This window comes from Anolis carolinensis, chromosome 4 (genome assembly GCF_035594765.1).
Source record: "Anolis carolinensis isolate JA03-04 chromosome 4, rAnoCar3.1.pri, whole genome shotgun sequence".
In the NCBI taxonomy this organism is placed as follows: Eukaryota; Metazoa; Chordata; class Lepidosauria; order Squamata; family Dactyloidae; genus Anolis; species Anolis carolinensis.
The window spans coordinates 105,990,289-106,007,633 of record NC_085844.1 but is presented as its reverse complement, the minus strand read 5'-3'; the positions used below and the strand labels follow the sequence as shown (position 1 = coordinate 106,007,633).

At 37.2% G+C, this 17,345-nt stretch overlaps 1 protein-coding gene across 7 annotated transcripts in view; it reads left to right on the top strand.

Moving 5' to 3' along the window:
• Window positions 1-17,345, top strand: part of cdh12 (cadherin 12) — an 868,710-nt gene that overhangs the window by 797,151 nt on the left and 54,214 nt on the right. For all 7 annotated transcript variants that reach the window (XM_062977611.1, XM_008114209.3, XM_008114208.3 and 4 more), the window contains one exon: window positions 1,153-1,320. In XM_062977611.1, the coding sequence (XP_062833681.1) occupies window positions 1,153-1,320 (168 nt within the window). The remainder of the gene's footprint in view (window positions 1-1,152; window positions 1,321-17,345) is intronic.

Sequence of the window (17,345 nt, the reverse complement as noted above, 5' to 3'; positions counted from 1 at the left end):
CAAGCACTTCTCCTCTAGAGCAGAAAACAACTTGAAACAAGATGCCTCCTTAAAGCGTGCACCTGCCTGTAGCCAAGTGCCTCTCCTCTAGAGTAGAAACAGATAAGGAGCCTCTTTAAAGCATGCACACCTGCTTGCAACCAAGTGCCTTTCCTCTAGAGTAGAAACAAACAGCTTAAATGTCTAAAACAAGAAGGGGAGCCTGGGAACCCCCTTCCCCTTAATGGACCAATAGAAAACAGATCTTTTGGCACCCTCAGAGTGAAAACAGATATCTGCCCTCCTATATTTGGAGGCTCCAAAAATCCGGATCAGGGCCCCCACCAAAAGCCAGGACACAAAATGGCTCACAGTTTGAGAGGACTGCACAACTTTATTAAATAGTATTGTGCATGTTAAGTTAAAATCTAGTTCAAATATAATAAATAAAATTTAAAATGCATTTTAAAAAACACAATCTCCCCACCCACAACCTCCCCAATAGGTATTTATGGTTCTGTGGTAGTGCATAGAATGTTTTGTGTAGTTTTTAGTATTATATACCTTAAAATACCTGTGTTGGTTTTATTATTGCTGTTCTGTTATTTTTTTTCCATTTCTTAAATAAAGAATTACTTATTCAAAAAACAGAAGTACTGGTGGAGGCCAGCACCTTCTTGCACTAGTTATCAAAACATAGGGGGTGACAGTCTTCTCCTTGTAATGCTGCTATGGTGATATAATGGCCCATAGAGTGACCATTGTGTACACTCTGACATCCTATGCACAGCAATATATTCAATCTCCAAGAATGTCCCACAGTCTTCAAAACTGGATTCTGATCGGGTGCCCCATTGCCCACTTGACCTCTCAGTGAGAAAATGTTCATGGCAGGAAAATAAGTTGATTACTGGAGGAGAGACTGGAATAGTCTCTAAATCTATCTGAAAGCTTGGGAGGAAAAAAAAGGTCTTTTGGATTTTTTCTTCTTCTAAGTATTTCCTTAATTTCAGGAAGACCCTTGTTTTAACTACCCTTGTTTGAATATTGTTTCCATTCCGAAGTCCAACATACTTGGAAGTCACCAGAATCTAAAGATTGTCAAACTGTGCAATTCTGACTCATAAATCTACATTAGCATCATATAAAATGCATATTTGTTTCTCTTTAAAGGTGTTATAAGAACAGCCTTGCCAAACATGGACAGAGAAGTCAAAGAACAATATCAGGTTCTCATCCAAGCCAAGGATATGGGAGGACAGCTTGGAGGATTGGCGGGGACCACTACTGTGAACATCACTCTCACTGATGTCAATGATAATCCACCGAGATTTCCCAAGAGTAAGTTAAATCATATATAATTAAAATTCAAAATAAAACTGGATGTATTTAATATATCCATATGATAAATGTTGTAAATAACTTGTGCTGTTGGTTGATGCATTGTGTAAATTACTGAAAATGATTGTTGTTAAACTCTAATCCAGTTGTTTCATTCTCCCACCCACCCCATTTCAAACCAGTATATTCATCAGAACTCATTATGCAAGTCAAAGCCATCATTATAAACAAATGAGTGATTTCCATTTAGGATATTAGAGCTCATTAAATATTATAGAGGAATGATTGTGAGTTGGAATGATCATTGAGGAATAATAGGCTCACACTGTTGTAAAAATAAGATTTGGTGAGAAGCCAAGAAACCTATCCTTCAACAGAATCTTCAGTGTGTGAGGGCATGAGTACACAAGCATGTGTAATGTCAGTGTTTATAAAACTAAAAAAAGCTGTATAAATTCATAATTAATGAATGCAATGAAATGCAATTAAAAAAAAGAACGGGACCTTTCACCCAGCTTTGATATGACTGTGACAAGATGACGAAAGAATTTCAGGCTTTAGCATCTCTTTCTCTCCCACCATGCCTTAATATCTTGTCAGATGTATACAGCATATAATATAACTATGATCTCATTTAGGAAAGATAGATAGATAAAAAGATTACATGGATGACACCTAGCATTAGTTACACAGCAACGTCTAGATTCATACAAAACTTACTGTGCGCAGTGAGCACCATATATCCACGGAGCCTGTGAGCTGAATGCTTGTTTCTATGTTCCATTGCATGAAGAATATCCATTTTAGGTTTTGTATGGTGGTTTCATGTCCATTAAGCAAAACTGCCAAGGATTATCTTCTTAAACCACCCTAGATATTACTTTACAATGGCAATAACATTGGTGGTATTTCACTTAACAGTTGTGAAGTCTGAAGAAAGTCCTATCATTTGTTGTCAATCACCTCTTTAGCAACCAGAAGTTTCTCCAACGTCCTGCATGTCAACTGAGGTCTAAGTGAAACTGTAATGATATCAATATTCTCCCAATTTTTCTGCAAAATTTCAGATCTTTTTCTTCCATTCCTAGAAATAGAATATCAATTTGCCCTACTATTCACTTATTTTGTGGTGTTGATCTTCCAAATGAATTTTGTAGGCATCCCTCTCCCCCCGCACAAAAATAATTTTGTCATGTTTATCTCCTACACACATACAATAACATAGAATAACTGTAGCACAAAATGATGAGTTAAAGATAAAAAGAAGAAAGGAAGGACGGATCTCTTTTACTAATGTGCTCAACCTCCAGGGGTCATTAGAACATTTCTCCTTCCTCTGAAAAAGCCTGAAAACATGCATTTTCATGCATACATACATGCACATAAACACAGGGTGGGAAATATGAGAGGTGATTTGTGACAATCCATAGGGACATATGATTTTGGAAGTTAAACAAGGTTGGTCCTTGTTAGTACTTAGATGGGAGACCAAGTAATAGGTTCTGTAGGCTACGTTTCAGAGGAAGGAACTGGTACAACCATCTTTGACTATTTGTTGCTAAGAAAATCCTATGAAATTCATGAGGTTGCAATTAGGTAACAAGTAATTTACTGGGCCAGGGGCTGGGCTGTGGTTGGTTAGTAGCCAGCAGCAATAAATCACTACTGACTAAAAAGGTCATTGGTTCTAAGCCTGTGTCGGATTAAGCTCCCAGCCGTTTAATAGTTTAGCTTGCTGCCCATGTAAGCAGCTTGAAAACAGCTGCAGCTGTGACTAGAGAATTTAGATACCGCTTAATGCAGGGAGCCTAATTTAACGTAATTTACAACACCATAAAACTGCTAGCGTGCGAAGAGCAATGAAGAAGTACTAGGATCAAAAAGGACTTGGTGTCACAGTGGATGATGAATAGGTAGCTCTCCCTGAGGCTGGAATCAAGCATACCCTCATGAAGCCGGAAGCTGGAAAATGTTAAAAGTGCCTCTACTTTTATCTGTATATGTTGTATGTCTAAAATGGCATTGAATGTTTACCATGTATATATGCATTGTAATTCGCCCTGAGTCCCCTTTAGGGTGAGAAGGGCGAAATATAAATACTGTTAATAAAATAAATAAATAAACTTGAGGACACATACACAAATAGGAAAAATCTGTGACACAACAGCCAAAGAAGATCCTTTCCTCCTCCTAAAATCTTGACATAAAAGTGAAGGAAGCCTATCGTAGGGATGAAAATTCTGGTGATGATCAAGTACATCTATAACCTCGCTCTAAAATCCCTGCTACAAATATCTCAGAAATCCTTTCTTTGATAAGTACTTTTTGACAGTAGGGGAGATGGCATTTTCAGTGTCTTTAATGACCTGCTCTTCCTGCCCCCATAAAGACCAAATAGTTGATCCTCTGAAGTACCTGTTTCCTAGTTATTCTGAACAATGTTTGACCCCTCCAGAGAGGTCTGCATTTTGCCAGATGCTTGGTGTCATTGAGCTTTCACTTCAACAATGTTTTTGACTGTTCCTGCTATTTGCTCAAACCTGGCTCCAAATATTGCTTTCTAACAAAGCCAGCAGATTAATAGACTCCAGTGTTTCCAGGTGCAAAGGGTACAGAGTACTAGCAATGTACATGTCTAGAGTGTGCACACACACAATTTTATTTTCATTCAATAGGTATACCACTAGGTTCATTCATCTCACTTTCAGCAAAAAGATGTGGATATAAAACAGATTGCTCTTATGCTACATTTTTGCTGTCAAGAAGCCAGCACTTCTAGCCGGCCTTCTGTTCAGTTCCCTGATACAGTTGAACATCTTTCACCTCTATCATATAAAATGCCACAAAAACCGAATTATGGCTGTCACCCTCTGTGGGAATAGGGGTGGAAAAATTATGCAAAGCACCAGCTAGTACAAGGAAGGAACATTATTAAACTAAAAATTAGCATGGCCTGTGGCAATCATGTAATGGAATGCTTTAGTGAATTGTGGAGTGATTAATCAAAGCAAACACTTAAAGGGAAAGCAGCAGAACTTTTGCTATGCCTCCCACCAAATGAGTATCTTGTAAATACAAAAAAAAAGATGGTCGCAGTTGAACTAGAATCATTCTACAAACACAAAATAAAACATATATCCATGTCCTGAATAATCCAATATCAGATCCTAGAATCACAAAGCAGGAAAACTCTGCTTTGTGAGGAGGTAATTTATCTGCTGGAAAGACCCGGATCTTTCAGAAGACCCGGGTCATTCCAGGTGCAGGGGCTGTGTAGATGGGACTAGAGATAGCACCACACGACTTCTGGTGCCCATCTACACATCTGTCTCCTGGAGCCAAAGAAACCCTAGATAGCTCCCACCCCCTCCCCCCAAGAAGCCTTTAAAAATAAAATAATTTACCTGGCCACCATTAGACTGCTTTCGGATTTCTCCTGGAGTGTAGGAATGATGTGCCAGAAGAGGGGAGACAGGAGCAATTTTTCTCCTCCCCCTTTCTCCTGGCGTTCCATTCTTATGTGCTAGGAGAGCTCCGGCAGCAGTCTAATGACGGCTGGGTACGTTATTTTATTTTTAAAGGAGTTTTATACAGGCTTTGAGAGGGGGTGGGGGCTGTCTCCCTGTCCTCCTGGAAGGCTTCAGGAGGGCATCTGCATATCCCCCCCCCCCCAAAGCTTTCTGGGGGTGAGTGAATTGTAACCCGGGAACACTCGCTTTTAACAAACACGGTTGCTCCCAGGTTAAAGAGCTGTCTGAAACTGCCCCCAGAAGTGTTTTGGATTTTGACCCCCCCCCCCAATATTTGGAATTTGAAGATATGAGATATCTTGGAGATAAGACCCAAATGGAAATCTCTTTCATATGCACCTTGTATTCATAGTCTAAAAGTACAGTAGAGTCTCACTTATCCAAGCCTCGCTTATCCAAGCCTCTGGATTATCCAAGCCATTTTTGTAGTCAATGTTTTCAATATATCATGATATTTTGGTGCTAAATTCGTAAATACAGTAATTACAACATAACATTACTGTGTATTGAACTACTTTTTCTGTCAAATTTGTTGAATAACATGATGTTTTGGTGCTTAATTTGTAAAATCATAACCTAATTTGATGTTTAATAGGCTTCTCCTTAATCTCTCCTTATTATCCAAGATTTTCGCTTATCCAAGCTTCTGCCGGCCCGTTTAGCTTGGATAAATAAGACTCTAACTGTAGTTATTTATAATATTTCAATACTTTTGTGCATGAAACAATGTTTGTATGCACTGAACTCTCAGAAAGCAAACATATCATTGTCACTATTTCAGCTACCCATATGGACAATTTTAACCTGTATATCCCTTGCTTTTATCAGACGTTTGATAAGTTTCATCTTCAGCTTTGTTCATATATATTCTAAATGAGCCATATAACATATTGCTCATACTCTACCTCTGTTGTTAGCTGTTTTACTTTATAGTCATTCCCTCAGGTAAAGTATCAAGCTGTCCAGTAAAAGTGTCACCTTTCCAGTGGCACAGTAGCTCATCACTTATCACTGGAAGCTGCTATAATGAAAAGAGCTAGTTAAGCTCCAACACATACAAATGACTTTCTCCACCCCCACCCGCTTTCTCTCTCTCATTGCTGCTCTAGATTCCAGAAATTATGGAATTGCAGCCATGGGACCATTCCTAGCTCTAATGCAAATGTCTGTATATAATACACTAAGTAATACAATGTGTATTATTCAAATTCCTAAGGCTGACATAAGGCCCACTGCAAAGTAAGAGATCCAGCCAGTATTTGCTATTAAGCATGTCTTCTGGGCATGTGAAATAAATATATAGGATGACCCACCATGGGTACCTGAAACAGTGGATAATAATGAACTTTACTCTTTTTTTCTTTTCTTTTTTTTTACTATATTTTGGCTGAAAGGATTACATAGAATCACACTGGAAGACAGGAACACATACACTTCTGGGAGTGTGGATACATGAAACCCTGGATATCAAACCCACATTAATGGGTTGGAAAGTATAAGTATTTACTTCTCTAAGCTACCTAGATATTAGATTCAGAAATAGCAGAGGAAACTAATAATAATAATAATAATAATAATAATAATAATAATAATAATAATACTTTATTTATACCCCGCCACCATCTCCCCAACGGGGACTCGGGGCGGCTTACATGGGGCCATGCCCAGGACAATACAATATAACAAAATATAAAAACAACATATCATAATACAATTAAACAATACAATAGATAATAATGTACAGTACAACACAAAGTCAAGAAAGCAATATAACAAGGGCGGGCCGCATGAACACTAAGTTAAAACTCGGGGTGAGAAAGGGATAAGAATAAAAACCTCGGCGGACAGGGACATCAGATAGTGAAACAGTCTAGAGGCTAAAAGGGTGGGGGCTTGCCTGATTTCAATGGGCAGTGAGTTCCACAAACGGGGGGCCACAGCAGAAAATGCCCTCTCCCTTGTTCCCACAAGGCGGGCCTGAGATATAGGCAGGGGTGACAAGAGGGCCTCCCCTTATGATCAGAGAGATCGGGCAGGTTTATGGTAGGAGATACGGTCAGGAAGGTAGGTGGGTCCCAAACCGTTTAGGGCTTTATAAATGATGGTCTGCACCTTGAATTGGGACCGGAAAATGAACGGCAGCCAGTGGAGCTCCTTAAACAAGGGAGTAGATCTCTCCCTGTAACTCGCCCCCGTTATTAATCTAATACCTGTCTAGTGTTGGAATGCTAATCTTAATTAGTGCTATTAGATATTATGGTGCATGTAGTAACAACATGAATTCAAGCTCTGGTCTCCAAATTCATAATGCAATGCTCACAGTACTATACTGGCTCTCATTTGGGATGGTAAGCTATACATAATTCATACTCATATTAATCCAAGAAAGAATACCTCTCATATTCTTTACTTTACCTTGGTCAATTCAAAGTACATGAGAGAATATTTAGTATTGTCAAAGTGTATATTTGCAAGTGTGCATGTAACAACATCTGCTAGTCCTCAGACTAATGCTAAATATTTACCGTACCTCTAAAGTGTATTGACTCATGTTGTTATTAGTAGTATGTATCTCTTTTTACATTGCCCCCCCCTCCCCAAATGACAGTTTGGAAGCATTTTTTTTAGTACTTCTCTGTGTGTGAAACACTGTCTCCAGGATCCTCTCCTCAAAATATCCTTGAATTGTTTTAATATTAATGTTGTTTAATACTGTTTTAGTATTTTTAGTTGTGTTAGTTGTTTTAGTTGTGAGGCCCTTTGAGTTTCCGCATGGTGAGAAAAAAACAAGAGATTAATAATAATAATACTTAGTGTTTAAAGTTTATTTGTGAGAATAATTGTATCTTTTTACACATTCACTCTGGGTAAAGTAATTTTTTTTTGTCTTGAAGTAAAGCAATGATCTTGGACAGAGTCAGAGTAATTTAACATAATGTAAAGGGAAAATCTTAGCCATTAAGCATGTGTTGTAAAGTTTTGTGAGATTTATAGTGAGTGGTGAATCTAGCTTGGGGTCCAACTACCAAGGGAATGACAGCAACAGTCAGTAGCACGGAGGCAATTTCCAGCTGTTGAATATCCCCCCTCAGATAATGGGAAGATTGGGGGAATCACATACAAGTTCTCAGGAAACCTTGTTACCCAAACAGCAACTGTGGAAACATAATCAATCCAGCAAGATTGGAGCACAGGAGAAGATACCATTATACTCATGCTGGCAAAAGCATGTTTGCAAGGAGAAAAAAGTCTGCCACCTTATTTTCTTTGAACAACTTTTCATCTAACATCTGGGATTTATGGATTACAATTAAAGGGAACTTCAATTCTTCAGTGACATCATGACATCAGCAAGTTGCTTTCTTTCTGGATTAAGAAGAAAGAGACTATATATGCAAAAAGCCTCACTGGATTGTGCTGTAATTATTACCTAATTGATTATGGATACAGTAATATTAAAATGGGAAGTCTAAACCACTTTTGATGGAATCACATTGGATTATTAAGACTGGGAAATGTTATTGCTTTGATGAAAAGATACATTGCATTTGCTGATACAACAAAATAAAACTACTACTGTATTTGCAAAAATATACATGAATTTAAGTTCTTGACTATACAAAATGTTACTAAATATTAGACTTGTGCACAGATCCATTTTAACCATTTTCCTTCAGTTTCTTTGTCTTCTCTGGATGGTTGTAATGGCAAATGCTCAGCCACCATTTTTATTTGCCCGAAATGTCCCATATGGCTGCCGGGTACAGCTTCTTCCCTTCTATTCAAGAGCAAACTGCACATGCTTCCTTAACCCCATTCCTCAAACCTAGGCTCACTTGAAAGGAAGAAAGAAAAGGGTCCCAGGAAGAGTGCTTCCTTAACGCCATTGCTCAAACCCAGACTCCCTTGAAGGGAAGAAAGAAAAAGGTCCCAGGAATGGAAAGAGGAGCCTCATAAGTTCCCCATTGCCATAAATGGGCCAGATCTTCTCAGATCTGTCAGCTGTGTGGCTGAAAACAGATTTTCCCCCAATTTTAGCAATTTTTTGGGAAGCTCCCGAAAACAGAAACCAAAAATGGATCACCCTCCAGCCGAATTGCACAAACCTAGTAAATATGACAACATTTAAAGAAATGAAGGGAGATTCATTGAAAGGAAGATTTAGAAAGTCTAAATGATCAAGTAATCTTTGAAGAAATAGGTAAAGTGAAACTAATGAAAGAGGAGTCAAACCAGATGCTGACAAAAGAAAATGGAGAAGAATCTTTGGAGAAACTGGGATTCAGTCACAGAGTCTTGCCAGGGGAATAAGAATCTGAAAAATGTGGAATTTCAAGTTGAAATAATAGTTTCAATGAGTAACAAACTCAAAGAAAGAAGAATTGTATTTGAGTTTTTGAAGAGCATTTACAGAACCCTACAGAGATCAAGAGATTTAGAATTAGAGAGAAGAATGTGGTTTTGGAAAATTCTGTTGAGACTATGAGGTTTTTTTTTCTGTCAGAGAAGAAATGTCATATAAAAGGTAACTTTTATGGAGAGGAAGATAGATGTATTATATGAGAATAGTATAAATTGATTATATACTTAAATAACTGCTGAAGAGAAAATGAGAAGTCACAACTATTATCTTTTGGTATCTTTTCCCTTTTCATTTCTTTCTCCTTTTTTCTTTGTTTTCTAAGTTTTATGTTTCCTTGTTTTTGTTTTTTTTATCTTTCTTATTAGGTGGGGAGGGAGAGAAATAATCTAGTACTCTTGCTGAAGAGAATATTTAAAATTCATATATGCATAGTTTTGAAATCCTAAAATGTATATGACTTAAGAGTTCCCCTCCATGAGAGAAGAACATAGAAGAAAACCAAATTTGTGATTATCGTTTATCTATGATCCAACCTTTTGACATTTAGCTATATTTTAATATATATTTGGAGAAACCAAGAAGTCTGTGACAGATGGTTTGTGTAGCAAGCAGCTTTCAAAGTTTCCATCTGTAGAAAATTGTCTCTGTTGAAGATTTTCATGTCTGTTTTGACAACTCTTTGTACAAGTCTGTCATTCTAAACGATTGCCATTTCTCTGCAGGAAAAGACAGTATATATTTGCAAACACTGAGACGGCCTTGTCATATTTTTCCTTGCAAAGTAAAGGAATATTTAAATCAATAAATATGAAGCTATATTTTATATTCAATAGGACTAAATTATCTAAATTCTCAAGTAGATGACTGTCAAGAGTTACTATCAGATCTACTCATAACATGACAAGAATTACATATGGTTCTTAGATAGGACCTTGACCTTTTTACCACATCCATATGGCAACAAAGCTGATATATATGCAATAATTCACCCTTGTTGTGTTCTAAATATACCAGCATTGTATTATCATAACCAGGGCCGTCCCAAAATATAGTGTTTCCTGAGTTGATGGGGAAAAAATGAACCAGAAAATTAAATATGGGGAGCCCTCAAATGTTCCTTCATTTCCCACATTTCATTTGCTAGCATTGCAGAGAGCATAAATGTTTGTTTGCTTTGTTTTCATCCATTACCTGTCTCCTTTTTTCTTTTTTGGACTTTTTACATTTTATTTGTAATTGCTCAACTAAGAGTTTATATTAGTGCAATGCTAAAATTTTGTGGACTGAAGAAAAATTATGTATGCTTATTTTAATCTTAATGTAACTTTTTATGTTTTGCCATTTGTAAGCCACCTTGAGTCCCCCCCGGGGTTGATAAAGACGGGATATAAATATGGTAAATAAATAATAAATCAAATTTCATTGAGGGAGCAAAACTATGTTTGATCTATTTAGTACCCTGATTTATCTCCTTGTAAATACCTATGCCCCTTAAAAGAAACTAGGTAAACAACTGACATGAAATGGTCAGTCTAGATGTACCCAAAGACAAGGGTTTTCTGTTCCACCACATTTTTTCTTGCTTGATGTGATAGTCTTGCATGGTTGGGATGCAAGTTATCCACCTATTGCACATGGTTTCACCTTTCCAAACAATGTATGTTTACTGTGAGATCTGACAAAACACCAGAGGATATTAAATAATTGTGAAAAAAGAGTTATCTTACATGTGGAAGCAGATGGCCTTCTTTGAGATAAGATAAAGGTTGGAAGAATTTGGAAGTCGAAAAAGAACAGATTACTGATGTTCTAAAATATACAAAGTACATCTTGTATGGCTGATGTAGCTGATTTCCAACTGTTTTAATCCATCTTCTTCAGGATGAGGAAACAGATTTACTTGCAGTTTAAATGACAGAGGGTATATAATTAGCAGAGATAAATTATACATTATTGAATGAAACAAATTAAGTGAAGTGGTTAATTCATATTTAGCAGGATATTTATTCTGAGACTCCTTTGTCACCTCATTCTTGACAATGAAAGTGAAAATACAAAAGTAATTTAAATACATAATGTATTATACATGAAAGAATGAGTTCCCATGGGCACAGTTTGGTTCAAGGAAACTTTAGACTTTGTATTTCCTATTGAAGGAATGGAGGGCAATCTGGACAAAACCTTCTTTGTCACTGTTAGATTATTCCCTTATAAAGCTTGTTTTGCTAACAGCCGACCTTCTGCACAGGGTAGGAGAATGATTAAGGTGATCTGCCCCTAGGGATTTTTTGGAATCTGAAAGATTTTGAATGCTCTGTGGCATTTTTTGGCACACAGGGATGACAATTCTGTCAAGACCTTGGTCTCACTATGGAATGGTGAGATGGAAAGGTTTATTGATACAATCACTTTTTAGTATCCAGTTCAGTTCCATAGTACCTGTAATTCTTTTTGGTTTACAGAAGATCTCCAGTCAATGAAACTGGCTAAATGAAGGCTGGAGAGCAGGTGGTGAAGGTTATAAAGTGAACACAGCCAATAATTGGCAAAGATGTTTCGTTGTACCTGCTGTGTGACTATGAAGGTGACCAAAAAAACCTATTCTATCTACAGCACACATTAAGCAGATCTTCTCTGAGTGAGAAAGAGCCAGGAATTAAACCCTCAGTTGCTTGCTGTGATAAATTTGCCAGACACTTTGAATAAAAAATTATCCATATTTATTCATAATTTGATACCTTTGTAGAGTCTAGGAAGATGCTCAGTGCACCATCTGGATAATTTTCTTGGGATTTGTTTCAATTGTTGCAGCTTGATTATGTGGACAAGACACTTGAATTACTCTATCACACCACATGGAATCTTGACTCTTGTCCATCTTGGATCTATCAGATATGGACTGCTTGGGTGGGTCCAAGGAGTAGTAAATGCCTTAATACATTGGGGGAAGTGCCTCTTGCCTTGAAGGAAGCTATAAGGCACACACTTATCCTGAAGAGTATTTCACTGGACCCTGAGTTATTTGATCCCTTCTGGGGGAGGGAGGAGTAGAGTGGTGAGTGTAAAATAATTGGCTGAAAAAATTATATATGATCATCACCAAGACAAGACATTTAATGATGTAATTCTATTGAAACATATACCTGAATTCATGCAAAATGGCTTGTGGAGCAGGCAGTCTAAGCAGGGAAAATGCTAAACAATTCTGTGAAACACTATTTGGACTTCTAAGGTTAGTCCTGCTGAAACAAAAGCAGCAGCAGGGGAAATCTGGTATTCAATATCATCCTTCTGCCCCTTTTCTTCATCTAGTACCTTTGCTTTATGCAGATTTAAAATGACCAACATTGTAACTCACACACACCTTGGCTATGCTTCTATATCATAGAATTAGCCCCTGACTCATGAACAAAGATGTCGAATCAGCTTGAGGCTAATGAGGGCAGGAAATCCCATTGAGCCACATGCACAGATCAGGTTGTTCATATTGTACATTTCCTACTCCATGAGAGTTCTATTAACTCACAGATGTTTGATGTTCCACAGGGGAAGCAAAAAGTAAAGCAGCAAACTTAATGCAATTTGACATTTTCCCCTAGTCACTGTTGCCATTTGGGTAACTTCAGCTAAGCAAAAGGTAATTTGTGCTTCTGTAAATTACAATGCCTTTCCTTGCAGTAACTCAAGCATGTGTGACATTTGGATTCAGCTTTCCCTTTCTAGTGATTGTGAGTTGACTCTTACCTGTGTAGCCACTGTTTCCATTCAGATGTTTGCTGTTCACAAGCTTTTTCTCCCGTGCTCTTGTCTTATCTCATGCATAGAAGAACACTCTCCTGATTTCCTCTCTAAACTTCCATCCTATTCCCTTAACTAATATTGAGAAAATTTCAGTAATTTCAGAAAAAGTGCAACTTTTTAACCTGTTTTTAAATTAAAGGGGTGCATCTTGCAATTGATTTTTTTTTTCAAAAATTGGAGATCAAAAAAAGGCTTTGTCTTACAATTGATGGTGTCCTAGATTCATAGTAACAAGGTATTAAATTGGAATATTATTATGGTATTTTATTAATTTATATCTCACCTTTTTCTAATAATAGGACTCAGGAGATCAACAACGTATCTAAACAATATAAATTGAAAATGATAAAGTATTACTATGAAATTTAAAATTCAATGACAGGATTTATACCAGTGATGGCGAACCTATGACACGCGTGTCAGCACTGACATGTCTAGCCATTTTTGCTGACACGCGGTGGTCACCTCTTGGGTTGTTAAGTGTTTTCTGGCCAAATTTGGTGTCATTTCATCGAGTTGTTTTTTTGTTTACTCCATCCTACAAATGAACAGTACATTTATATAGAGACAGATTATTACTATATCCTATTATTATATTATCCTATTAATATATTTTATATCATTATATTATAATTATATCATTCTATTATTATTGTAGTAAAATATATTATAATACTATATTATTATATTATTCATTATTCATGACTATATTGAAACTAAAATAGAGAGAAATCAGTGTGGAAACTTTGTGAAGCTTAAAATGCAAGATTGTTGTACATTGAAATAATGGTAGTAAATTGTTTTTGATTTATTAAATACAGTTATACATTACAATTATACATTTTTGTTATTTAAACTATACATATTGCGAAATTATGGTTTTTTTCTCAAAGTGACACACCACCCAAGTCATGCTAGGTTTTTTGACGAATTTCGACACATCAAATGCAAAAGGTTGCCCGTCACTGATTTATACAGTTAAAATATCGGACTTTAAAATGTTAAAATTCATTGAAAGGTTACATACAACAATTATAAACAGTATTAAAAAGTATTATTGCACACCTCACACGTTCTGAGAAGATTATTTCTTCTTCAGTTTCTGTCATTTCTGAAAATTTAAATACAGAAATATATGGCACAATGTCAAAGGGCAAGAGCAGGTTCTGCTTCCATAGCCTAACTATGGGGTGTTCTTTTCTTCTTTTATTTCTTTCTTTGGCAAAATAGTGTCATTCCCTAAATATCACACTGTTCTGAAATGTCAAGGGCAAACGACATTGATTTGCTTCACAGTAGCCTCATGTACTGTATGAATATTAGCTTGAGCATGTTACATGAAAGTACGTGGATAACACTTGGACTGGGAGCATTTATTGTGATTTATTGTGTATTTATAATATCATTACTGGCCTGCCTTTAATTTATATTATGTTCTTGATATTTAATGCTATTTTCTTCTTTCTGTCCTGTTCCTTATAGACCAAATAAATGTGCGTATTTTGTAGAATCACAGAACCCACTTGCTTTGAATGACATCTTCTCCTAGCACATCAAAACCAAGATTGCAAAGAAATGTAACACAACATTCAGCTTGGCTAGTCACTGTTTTGCATGTTTGCTGTAGAAAATATTCATGTAATATTATCATGTTGTTTTTCTGTATCTTTTTATTTATTTATTTTGTCAGCCCATTCAGGCCCCATAATATAGCATGATTGTAAATACTTGGTATTGTTGCCTTCTAGTTCTTTCTTACTTGTGGAGACCATAAGATAAACCTGTCACACCTGCCATGATTTGTTCAGAGGAAGCTGATCATTTCCTTTCACTGTGACTAAAAGAATAGAACTTGCCCAAGGTCACCTAGTGAGCTTCCATGGCTGAGGAGGAATTCTAATCCTGTTTTCTTGGATTCTAGGATTTCATCCCATGAGGCGGGGGGAGTGAGGGAAAGTATGGAGATGTAGCCTGGTCAGATTCTGAGTGTTCAGAGGAGGAGGAAGTGGGTGCTAGGAAAGACTTAGAGGACCCAGAGGAGTCTGGAAGCAGCCCAGAGAGAGATGGTTTGGAATCTCCTGGCAGGTCCCAAGAGAACGGCGAAGGTGATATCTGTTCCCATGGAAATCTGCCAGAAGTGCAGACTGAGGAACATGAGGGAGACAGATGTTTGTCAAGGTCAAAGAGATTGAAGTTGAGGAAACAGGGCCTGCAATTAAGACAGACTCATTTCTCCAAGCTACTTAGAGATAAGGAGTGGGAAGCAGGTGCAGGAGAAATGATCTCATGGGAGGGATTGTGGCTTTTAAAAAGTGGTTCATGCTTTTTAATCTTTGTGAGAGCAACACTGCATTCAGATGAAGAGGTCTCAGTTTCATGGGCCTTGGAATTCATGTTTTCCAGTTTTCAAGCTGTTCCTGCATCTTGGTTTTGTAAGGCATGGTTTTGCATGCCTTGGATTTATATACCTTGTCTTTGACTATAATCAGGGGAATTGTTTTAAATACTTTCTTTGAATGGATTTTTGGACTTTTGGCTTTTATGGAAATAACCTTTTGAATTTTGATTGCCTTTTTATATTTGCTTACTTTTCTATTATACTCTGATTTTAATAAACTCTTACATTGGATCATCTGGAGATTCTGTGGTTTGTAGTGAAAATAGGCATCAGGGCCATAGTGCAACAGGGGAACAGTCTTCTACCATTGCATTTTGTGTCTTTCTGAGTATGGAGAATTGCTGTCTCCCCATCATATGTATCATTTCAACAGGAATCACTGCTCCATTTGCCATCATGAAACAATACAATGGAGACATGTGGCAGTTTCCATCAAATTAAAGTACCTGCCTTTCCCTGCTTCCAAGTGAATCGAGAGGTCTACAGCTGGGTAGCACCCATCTCCAAAAATGCCACAGGCAGCCCCCAGACTCCCAGAAGTAGTCTTGTATTGCTTGATGGCCTTTGTGGGACTCCATTTTTAAAATATCTAGAAATAGGGGAAAGCCTGCATTTGATGAGGTACCTAGTCCAAAATGCAAACCAGAAATAATGTTTCACCTACTGGAAATTTTTATGAAGAGTAATCACATGGTCAAGTGCAATTTGAGGAGAAAGTAGAATGAAGTGATTTATGCATGTTTCAGTTTATGTTGAACTAGTTGCCATATTGCTTCATTACCCACCCAGATCACAAGCATATCCAAATTTGCAATGATATTGTGAGTTTGCTGAAAAACATTGACTGGTTCACCAAGTCATCAGCTGCCAGATCATGATGAATTTTGAAGAAAAAGGAGAGAGCTGTATCTAGTGGCCCAGCAATGCAGTACTTGTCCCAGCACACTAGAAAAAATGCCATCTCCCACTTGCAATAGATATGATTGAGAAGCACTGGCTATTCATGATGTATCTGTGCAAGCCAGGAGCTTTCTAGGGACTCTGCAGCCACCTGCAGCAACATCAAGGTGATGCAGATCCAATCCATCTCCTTCTTCCTGCACTAATTATCTTTTTCTTTGGCTCATATTGTTTTTATAGTGTGGGGCTACACTAGCTTAACCTTGTGATAAGGACTCAAAGCCCTTGGAAATCATATAGACATCCAGTTATTCAAGTTATTCAGCTCATGTAGAGGAGCTCTTAATCACAGGTAACATAAATCTCATTGGTTCCAATGTTTCTACTCAAAACAAAGTTAAATTTAAGTCTAACTTGATTATTCTGAAGAAAAGAACATGAATAATGGTGTAAAGACTGACAGATGGGCGTATTCCATGCTTACCTTTTCCCCATCTCTGTTCTTATCTAAATAAATGGCAAAGTGGACTTTTACATTTTACCCAGCCATTGAAAGAAAACATACATTGTTTATTTTGAATATTTCCCTTAACAGTATGCTGCCCAAATAGGATCCATTAAGAAACTCCACATGCTACTGAGGTACTATTATTGGAGGATGATGGCAGCATAATTACACAGTGCCTCATCAGAAATCTGAGTTTGGCAGGAGCTGAAGAATCCTTCAAAGTTTCAGATTAGTCCAAATGACCCTGGCTTTTATTGCTGCTGAATGTCTTGAAAGCAGTGGGATGGCCATATTCCTGCAAATAAATTGCTGCAGCCAGAAAAAAAAATTAAAAAATAATATGAAACTTCTGTGAGTAATACATTCCTTTGAGTGGGAATCTTTAACACAAGAAAGCCTCTCTTAATTGACTATAATGTTGTGCAGCTTGCTACAAAAAACAAAGGCAAGCAGAATATGCCCTTCAAGGTAATTTTATGCTGCCCCAAACTGTGAAGTTTAGGGCCTATGAGCACATTTCAAGCA